The sequence below is a fragment of the Pelophylax lessonae genome (genome assembly GCF_965119305.1).
Source record: "Pelophylax lessonae genome assembly, chromosome: 6".
In the NCBI taxonomy this organism is placed as follows: domain Eukaryota; kingdom Metazoa; phylum Chordata; class Amphibia; order Anura; family Ranidae; genus Pelophylax; species Pelophylax lessonae.
Window position 1 is genome coordinate 64,768,363 of NC_138773.1, and position 10,316 is coordinate 64,778,678.

At 45.8% G+C, this 10,316-nt stretch overlaps 1 protein-coding gene across 1 annotated transcript; it reads left to right on the top strand.

Moving 5' to 3' along the window:
• Positions 1 to 2,278: 2,278 nt before the first annotated feature.
• On the top strand, positions 2,279 to 3,383 carry LOC309558610 (zinc finger CCHC domain-containing protein 12-like; the record flags this gene model as incomplete). Its single annotated transcript, XM_082261678.1, has 2 exons — positions 2,279 to 2,782; positions 2,841 to 3,383. The coding sequence occupies 2 exons, from the start codon at positions 2,279 to 2,281 to the stop codon at positions 3,381 to 3,383; spliced, it is 1,047 nt and encodes a 348-aa protein (XP_082117804.1).
• Positions 3,384 to 10,316: the final 6,933 nt, after the last annotated feature.

Here is a 10,316-nt window from a genome sequence, read left to right on the forward strand (position 1 = left end):
GCAAAAATAACAATATTTTTCACATTTTTTTATATGAAATTCCCCCCAAAAAAAATGTAAAAATCAAAATTTTTTAACATTTTCGGCCAATTTGTTTTATGCTACCTATGTTTGGTAAAAAAAATCGCAAAAAGCGTATTTTGATTGGTTTGCGCAAAAGTTATCGCGTTTACTAACAAAGGGAAAGATTTTTGTCATTTTTGTTGTTTTTTTTTTTAACGTGTAATGGCGGCGATCTGCGCTTTTTTTTTTTTCGGTACTGCGACATTGCGGCGGACAGATCGGACCCTTGACTGACATTTTTGACACTTTTGGGGTTACCAGTGACATTTCTACAGTAATCAGTGCTATACATATGCACTGTTACTGTAAAAATACACTGGTAGTGAAGGGGTTAACTTTATTTGGGAGGGAGGGGCTGTGTGTATCCCTAGGGGCGTGCTTTCTACTGTGATTGGCTGTGGCTTGAGCTGTAAGGACATTGATCAACGGATCTACATACTAGATCCGTGTGATCAGTGTCTTTATAGCGAGGAGAATGACAGGTGGCTTGTTTACACAAGCTGCCTGACATTCTCCCTCTCCCCCGCCGATCGCCGAGTGACCGGCGGACATCGGGTCGGCTGGTCACACGCGCGGGGGGGTCCGTGACCGCGCGGGAGCGGGAGCGCGCCTCCGCGGGCGCGCACTCGCTCCCCAGAGCCTCACAGGCGAGCGACGTAGACCTACGTCACTCTGCCTGTGAGGGGCTGACTGCCGCAGTAAATATACTGTGAGCAGTCGGCAAGCGGTTAATGGGAGTGGTTTCTTAAAGCACATGTAGCCTGGTCGCAAGGCTATTGTTGTTCAGACTGTTGTTCTGTTATTAAAGTTTGGAAATAGGATTGACTCTTGAATTATGGGAGATGTAGTTCCGGGAGGAGCCAGGACCATAGATTGCTTATGTAATGGGACTCTTCTCCCAGGGAGCCATGTGACTCGTGGAGCCTGCTGGGAGTGTCTTTATAAAGGGGGCGGGATCAACGTTCGCTCTCTTGCCTCGAGGACAGCGTGCTGTGAGGAAGGGGAAGAGCTGCTTCGGATCGCAGAGGAGTAGGCCGGAGGCCTGGCAGTGAACACCGGAGTTGGAGCAAGCGGTGTGAGTGGAAGAATCTCGGTAGTGTGACCGAGCGGAAGGATGCCCTGAGAGGCCGTGAGGGTCGCTAAGCAGAGCGGGACCTGGTTGGAGTGCGGAACAGAGTTTGTGGTATTGGGTGAGAGAAATCCAGTATCGACATTATCATACACCTAGACTGAGCCAGGGCAGGACTGCTGAACTGTTATAGCAGTGGGCCATACGGAATTCAACAGTCACCACAGGACACTGTAGTTACACATAGTGATGCAGAGATACTATATTGCTAAAGAGTTGTTAATGATACAATTATTCTTTGGGTACTGTCAATATTAATTTGTGGTCACTCTCTAATTACTTGAAACACAGTGTATTTACAGTATTATAGGGTATTAATCCCCTAGCATATATAGGTATACATATATGTATATATGTGGGGATTGTACCTTTGATCCTAAGTGCTGAACCCTGCATAAGTCACAGGTTGGGGATTCAGGATCTACACTGCCTTTAATGTTCTCATGTTATTGGTCATTGACCTTGTTTGTGCATTTCTGAAAACGCAAATCAAAGATCAGTAAATTTGATCCTTTATTGCAACACTTTTTTTGTGGTCTTGATTATTTATAATGACAGAACCAATAGTGTCAGTTGGGTTGGAGGTGGTTCAGGGCAACCGAAGTTGCAGAGGATATACTAGCATTAAGCCACTCCCCTGGGAGCAGGGCTACATTTGGGGGCTCGTCCAGGATATCCAGTGCCACTTCAGCTCTGAATGTCCCTCCCAGAGGACCAGTAGCAGGAGAAGCCATGAATTCTGCTCTTGCCTGGTCCTGGGCACTGTCTCAAGGAGCCATGCTTGGACCAAAGCGTGGTTCTGGAAGTTGCAGGGAATGAGCACATGCAAACCGAAATTAGACGGTGGGTGCGGGCCCTAGCCCCAGGACAAGCAGCTTATATCCTGGATGCTCGGGCTGATTATGGCTTAGACATGGTTTAAGCGTTGGTGGAATAGAGGGAAGATGTGCCTGATGTATTTAAGACAGAACGGGTAATGCTAGACGAGAATGTTCTGACCAAAGTTTTCTTTTCCTTAAAAAAGAAAGAGGACCGTGAAGGGAAGTCTCCTTCCCCTCCAAGCAGCCCCCGCCCGGGCCCAGCTCCATGAGCAAGGAAGGAGACAAAGCCGCAATACCTCCTGCCTCCTTCTACGCCGACGTGAGTCAGTTGGTGGACAGTCTGGTCCTAAATGGGGCAAGTGGGGCTGGCCAAAATTACCACAAGCTGCGTTTCTTTTCTGGGCAGTCACCCACCCCCACGGGCGAAGAGGATTTCGACAGTTGGATGACTCAGGCGGCTCAGGCTGTGGACGAGTGTAGTGTAGCTGAGTCTGTGAAGAGGCAGAGGTTAAGTGAGAGTTTGAGGGGCCCTGCGGCAGAAGTGATCCGGAACCTGCGGATGGGAAACAAGAACTGCACGGCTGAAGATTACTTAAAGGCCCTCTTCGATGTGTTTGGGCGTGTGGAGAAAACTAGGGACCTGGTTTATAAATTTAACCACACTTATCAACAGAGAGGAGAGAAGTTATCAGAATACATCTCCCGAGTGGATAAAATGTTACATCAGATTCTCCTGAGGAAAGGTGTTGACCCGAAAGATGCTGACCGGGTACGATTGGGGCCGGGTATTACAAGGGGCTTGGCCCAATTATCCGATTGTCCTAAAGTTACTACTGAAAGGAGTCAAGGATACCCCTACTTACCCAGAACTCACGCGGGAGGTTCAGGAGGAAGAAGCCTTGCTAGAAGAGAAAAGCCATGGGGCGAAGGAGCCGTTGAACAACGAATCTAGAAGGAAGAGAGCTGCCGCCCGGCTAGTACGACTGGAAAATAGCCTCTCCGAAGATAACAGTGAAGTGGAAATGGAGCTGAACCACAAAGAGGAAGCTACAGATAGAAAAAAAGTTGAGGAAGGTTCGCCATCAGCTGATTTGATGCTCCAGGTAGCTCAAGCACAGACCCAAAGGTGCCAGACCCTTATGCAGGTCTTGGAAGCCCAAGGGAAAGTTCCTGAGACACGAAAGCCATTTAAAGGGTCAAATCTTTTCTCCCCTCGGGATCGAGGATGTTTTACGTGTGGAGAAAAGGGGCACTTTAAGGCCCAATGTCCGAAACAGGGACTCAGTCCTGAAGCGATGGAGGAATTGTTAAAGGTCATACAGAAATTCTTCCTTAATAAGAGGGCGGAAAACTTCAGGGGACCTCAGTGAAGGAGCCAATTGAGAGTCCCTCTAAAAGCCTGAGCTCCAGCAGTCATGAGGATGGTGTTGGGACATGTAAGTGCTGCCTCTCCATTGACCCCTTCAGAGTTGAAGGAAGAAAATGACAAGGAAAAAGGGTCAGAAGATACTTCTCCTAGCCGCCCAGCCGTCCCTTTCAAGTGGGGGGGAGCGGGTGAAGACCCAATTGTCCCGATGGGAGAAGCTGTTTTCCAAAAATGATTACGATGTGGGCTGTGCTAAAAGTGCCCAACATCGAATCTGCCTCAGCGAGGATAGACCCTTTAGGGAGAGGGCTCGAAGGATACCACTGAGTGACCTGGAAGACCTTCGAGAACAACTGGCCGAGCTGAAGAAGTCAGGTGTTATGCGGGAGTCCCGTAGTCCTTACGCTTCGCCCATAGTGGTGGTCCGCAAAAAGAATGGGACCATCAGGAGGTGCATAGACTATCGCACCCTGAACTGCCAAACTATTCCGGATCAATACACCACCCCTCGCATAGAAGATGCTCTACAGTGTTTGTCCGGGGCTAAATGGTTTAGTGTATTGGACTTAAAGAGTGGGTATTACCAAATACCCATGCATCCTGAGGACAGAGAGAAGACTGCTTTCATCAGCTCATTGGGTTTTTATGAGTTCAACCGAATGCCCCAGGGGTTAGCGGGAGCCCCAGCAACTTTCCAGCGACTCATGGAGAACACTGTGGGGGATATGCATTTGATTGAAATCTTGGTATACCTGGAAGACATCATTGTTTTCGGAAAGACTTTGGAGGAACACGAGGCCCGTTTAGAGAAGGTCTTCCAGAGACTCTATGAAGAAGGGCTGAAATTAACCCTGAAGAAGTGCCAGTTTTATCAGACATCTGTTACCTATTTGGGTCATGTGGTATCTGCAGCAGGGGTGTCCACTGATCCGAAGAAGTTGGAAACTGTCACTACTTGGCCAAGACCCACAAATGTGACTGAACTGAGATCCTTCTTAGGCTTTTGCTCTTATTACAGAAGGTTCGTGAAAAGCTTCTCTCAGATAGCTGGACCCTTGAGCTGAAGAGGAAAACTGAGGAAGAGAGCTTATCACCTCAGAAGATAGAGGTGTCAAGGAAAGGACCCCGAGGGTCCAAGGAATCATTCAAGCCCAGTGGGATACCAAGTGTGAACAGGCCTTCTGGAAGTTGAAGGAGAGCCTCACTAAGGCTCCTGTCTTGGCCTATGCAGACCCGGCAAAACCCTATGAGCTACATGTGGACGCAAGTAGAGATGGATTGGGGGGAGTGCTGTAATCAGGAAGCCGAAGGGAGGCTGCGTCCTATTGCTTATATTAGTCACAGTTTGTCTCCCTCCGAGAAGAATTATCCCATTCATAAGTTGGAGTTCCTGGCCCTCAAATGGGCTGTGCTAGACAAGCTGAGAGACTACCTTTATGGAGCCTACTTTGTGGTCAAGACTGACAATAACCCATTGACGTATCTACTGACCACAGCCAAATTGGAAGCTACTGGTCATAGGTGGCTAGCTGCTCTCTACGAGTTTCAATTTAGTTTGAAGTATCGGCGTGGGAAGGGGAACCTAGATGCTGATACATTGTCTGGATGTCCACAATCTGCTGATAGAAGAGAACGTGAATGGGTGCACCTCGCCTCTGAGGGAGTGCAAGCCACCTGCCAAGGGGCTTGTGGCTTATCATCTGAAAGGAGCCATGGGAGCTGAGGTAGCTGGGGTTTCCCCTTCAGGGGATGCCCAGATGCTATTGTGACCTGACCCAAGTAAGGAATTAGGAACTTCCCCAACTATCTAAAGAGGAAGTGAGAAAAGTTTAAAGAGAAGATCCTCTAGGAGCAGTCGTACAGAGGGCTTTGAAGACAAATAATCCTAAACTTTTGTTGGAAAGTTCTATAGTAGGAACTAAAGTGGTCCATCGGGACTGGGAAAGGATGAAATTGAAGGATGGGATAGTCAAATCGAGTAAATACTGCGGAAGGTCTGGATGGAGTGTGTCAGCTGTTGTTACCCGAGAAGCACCGGCTGACTGTTTTGGCAGTGCTACATGATTCCCATGGTCATTTGGGGCCTGATCTAACTTTCCAGTTAGTCAGAGATAGATTCTACTGGCCATTCATGAGAAAAGAAGTGGAGGTTTACTGTCACTCCTGTATACGCTGCATTCCAAGAAGACATTACCTCATAGAGCGGCTACTATGGGTCACCAACAGAGTCATGGTCCCATGGAGCTGGTGTGTATTGACTTCCTGTGTCTCGAACCAGATCTGGGTGGGCATGGTAACATCCTGGTAGTGACCGACCATTTTACCCGATATGCTCAGGCTTTTCCTATTTGGGACCAGAAGGCTATCACCGTGGCCAAGGTCTTAGTTGAGTTTTTCGTTCACTATTAAGGATGAACGAACTTTTGAAAAGTGTACCTGTGAAGTTTCAGCTCTGTAGCATGTCCAGAACCAGAAAAAAAAAAAGGATTGTTTGTATTAGAACACTTTAAACATAGGTATTTGGCTTCTCTCCCGGTTTAATAGCAGGCATTTTTTGGGGTTCTTTGCAGTCAGGAAAAACATCTGAACATGTGTATAGTGGTACTGTGCACAAGTTCTGATGTTTTGCCTGCCTCCAAAAACTCCCAAAAAATGCCAGCAAAAACACACCTGGGCATTTTTTTTTGACGCTAGCGTTTTTTTTGGCATTTTTTGGGGTTCTTTTGAGGCAGGCAAAACATCTGAACTTGTGTATAGTGGTATATATACACACATACATATATTTATATACACACCTAGACATATATAGGTGTGATAGTAGCAGAAATATATCTGTGTAAATGATTTAATTAGCGCAAGCATTTATTTCTGCTACTATCACACCTATATATGTCTAGGGGTGTATATAAATATATGTATGTGTGTATATACACCACTATACACAAGTTCTGATGTTTTGCCTGCCTCCAAAACCCCCCAAAAAATGCCAGCAAAAACACACCTGGGCATTTTTTTTTTTTTTTTGACGCTAGCGTTTTTTTGGCATTTTTTTGGGTTCTTTTGAGGCAGGCAAAACATCTGAACTTGTGTATAGTGGTATATATACACACATACATATATTTATATACACACCTAGACATATATAGGTGTGATAGTAGCAGAAATATATCTGTGTAAATGATTTAATTAGCGCAAGCATTTATTTCTGCTACTATCACACCTATATATGTCTAGGGGTGTATATACAGACATATATGTATATATATACCCCCTATACACATGTTCAGATGTCATGTCTGACATCAAACATGTCCTCAAAAAAGCACTGACAGTAGCAGCCCCTGCAGCATAAAAAATGCTTGGCTGGTGAGAAGCCATAATGGTGTCCCAAAGCTATTCAGAGAAATGATCATTTCTCTATAGCGGTCACCCTGCTATGGAAGGGTTTTGTCACCCTGCCATAGCAGTCACTGTCAGTTAACCCTACACTACACTACGGTCCCCTGACACTCCATACTTTCCCTACAGAAACTAAATTTTTGAAGCTAACTTAAGTGTAAAGGAGCACTCTAACTACACTAGATATCCCTTTCCTCACACTAAAAATAGCTAAATGACACTTTTAAAGTAAAATTAACAGAACTGCTTCCACTCTCTTCCATGTCCAGTATAACAATGCTAGGAATATGGCGGGGGCGATCTTATATACTGGGGGGCGTATTCACTAATGATTGGTCTAGGGACCCCCTAGTCACTCCAATCACATTCCTAGCATTCTCCTGCCCCCTCAATTGGCTTTTGCTAATGGTTCTGGTCCAATCACGGGCTTTTAAAGCCCATTTCCTGAAGCATTGCATTTTGGGCGGTTCTGGTTGCCGAATTCCGAACTTTTTGGGCAAAAAGTTCTAAATTCGGCCGAACCTCGAACACCCAATGTTCGGGCCGAACCGATGGTCGACCCGAACCGTTCGATCATCCCTATTCACTATGGCTTACCACAACGGCTGCACTCTGACCAGGGTCGAGATTTTGAGAGTAAACTGATCAAAAGACTGTGTGGATTGTTGGATATACAAAAGTCCAGGACCACTCCCTATCATCCTCAGGGAGATTCTCAGCCGGAGAGATTTAATCGAACACTGTTGAATATGTTAGGAACATTACCTCATGAAAAGAAACAAAAGTGGAGTGAGTATGTCCCGGTGCTGGTACACGCTTATAATAGTACCGTCAACGACTCTACGGGGCTTTCCCCTTCATTTTTAATGTTTGGAAGAGAGGCTCGATCACCCATAGACCTGGCTTTTGGTACTTCAGTGGATCATACTTCACAAGCCTCACAAGAACTATGTTGACCGACTCAGGCGAAATTGGAAGTTGGCTCATGAAAAAGCTATGGAAGCCTCTGCTAATCGAGAGCAACAAAATAAGAAAAACTTGCAAGACTTACAACCAGGTGACAAAGTACTGTTGAGAAATTTGGGAGTGCCGGGAAAGCATAAACTAGCTGACCGCTAGCGCCCACAACCTTTTATCGTTCATAAGAAGCTTCCTGGACTGCCAGTCTATCAAATCCATCCGGAAGGTAAAGTGGGACCTCTTAAAGCATGGCATAGAAACCATATGTTGCCTATTGCTGACGCAGTCAGAACATCGACTGAATGGACCGAGGAGGAGAATACTGCCAGAACCGCTAGGTTGAGGCCTCAGCCTTCACAGAAGGCAAGAGCTGTTAGTGTGTTGGAAGAAGAGGGGGAAAGTGAAGATGAGAGTGTCATCTTTGATTGGTGGTGGCCATCTTCAGAGGAACATTCTCCTTGTGAGCAGTCTCCATCCATTACTGATTGGCCCTCCATCCCACTTCCTAAAGGGGATATTAGTCCGGGGCCCAGCCAGCCTATCAACAACGTGGGGCCAAGACCAATAGAGGAAGAGAGGGTCAGTCGTGTAATGAGAATGTCTCTGTGGATTCCCCTTCTTTTGAATTGGAAGAATCCGTTGTTGAAAATCCAAGTCTCTCTCCCATGGAATCCTTTGAAGATCTGTATGGGAGTCAAAGTTTGGAGATGTCTGTACCTCTGGATGAAGCGGGCCCTTCTGATGACAAGCGGGGAGAATCAATAGATTCCTAGCTACAAGCAGAAGAGGACATTCCTGAAAGTGACAGTGGAATATCTTCTAGACTACGAAGGGAAATACACCCTCCTAAGAGACTGACTTATAGTACTTTGGGGGAAAGTTCTGAAGAATAGGTTTCAACAGCACAACGGTCTATGCCATTGGCTGTCTCTTCTATTGACAGCTCTCAGGAAGAAAGTTCTATTCAACCCACTGACACTATTAAGTTGGCCATTGATTTTCTGTTAGCCCTTTGTGAGAGTGACCCAAATTTATCTGATGACATGTACAAAAAGTTGTTAGACAGTGCCTTTAATTAATCAATTTTCAGTTGTTATGAATGCTACTTTAGATGGTTAAGCTCTTAATATAGACTAATTCTTGTTTACTATAAAGGAGAGATTTCATTATCTTTGGGGGACCAAAGATGTTCAAGTGGGGGGAGAATGTAGCCTGGTCGCAAGGCTAGTGTTGTTTAGACTGTTCTGTTATTAAAGTTTGGCAAGAGGATTGACTCTTGAAATATGGGAGATGTAGTTTGGGAGGAGCCAGGACCATAGACTGCTTATGTAATGGGACTCTTCTCCCAAGGAGCCATGTTACTCGCGGAGCCTGCTGGGAGTGTCTTTATAAAGGGAGGCGGGATCAACTTTCGCTCTCTTGCTTAGAGGACAGCGTGCTGTGAGGAAGGGGAAGAGCTGCTGCGGATAGCAGAGGAGTAGGCCCGAGGCCTGGTGGTAAACACCGGAGTTGGAGCTATCGTGTGAGCGTAAGGATCTTGGTAGTGTGACCGAGCGGAAGGATGTCCTGAGAGGCTGTGAGGCTAAGCAGAGCGGGACCTGGTTGGAGTGCGGAACAGAGTTCGTGGTATTGGGTAAGAGAAATCCAGTATCGACATTATCATACACCTAGACAGTCACCACAGGACACTGTAGTTAAACATAGTGCGTGGTGGGCACAAAGGCCTTAGGCCCCTCTTACAGTACTAGGCTTCTGCCTGTTGTGAAGCATCAGGATCTATTCTTGCATTCATCTGTTTGGATTACAAGTATTAACTACCTTCGGGATTACAGTTATCAATCACCTTTACCGTGGATTACAATTACTTTCTTTGGATTGGTTGAGGATTTCTTGCCGGTGAAGACTTGTGAGGCCTCACTCATCCAGGAGACTCTTGCAATCTAGCTGTAAAGGGGGCCCCCATTAGTATACAGAGTGCACTCTGATATTAAGTTGATGCAGAGATACTATATTGCTAAAGAGTTGTTAATGATACAATTATTCTTTGGGTACTGTCAATATTAATTTATGGTCACTCTCTAATTACTTGAAACACAGTGTATTTACAGTATTATAGGGTATTAATTCCCTAGCATATATAGGTATACATATATGTATATATGTGGGGATTGTACCTTTGATCCTGAGTGCTGGACCCTGCATAAGTCACAGATTGGGGATTCAGGATCTATACTGCCTTTAATGTTCTCATGTTATTGGTCATTGACCTTGTTTGTGCATTTCTGAATACGCAAATCAAAGATCAGTAAATTTGATCCTTTATTGCAACCCTTTTTTTGTGTTCTTGATCATTTATAATGACAGAACAATAGTGTCAGTTGGGTTGGAGGTGGTTCAGGGCAACCGAAGTGAAGAGGATATACTAGCATTAAGCCACTCCCCTGGGAGCAGGGCTACACACAGTTCCACCCAAAAGTGGAAGTTCTACTTTAAGGACTCCTCACCCTCTTACATGCCACATTTGGCATGTCATTTTTTTTTGGGGGGGTGGGGGGTGGGTACCTAGTTTTGATAGGTA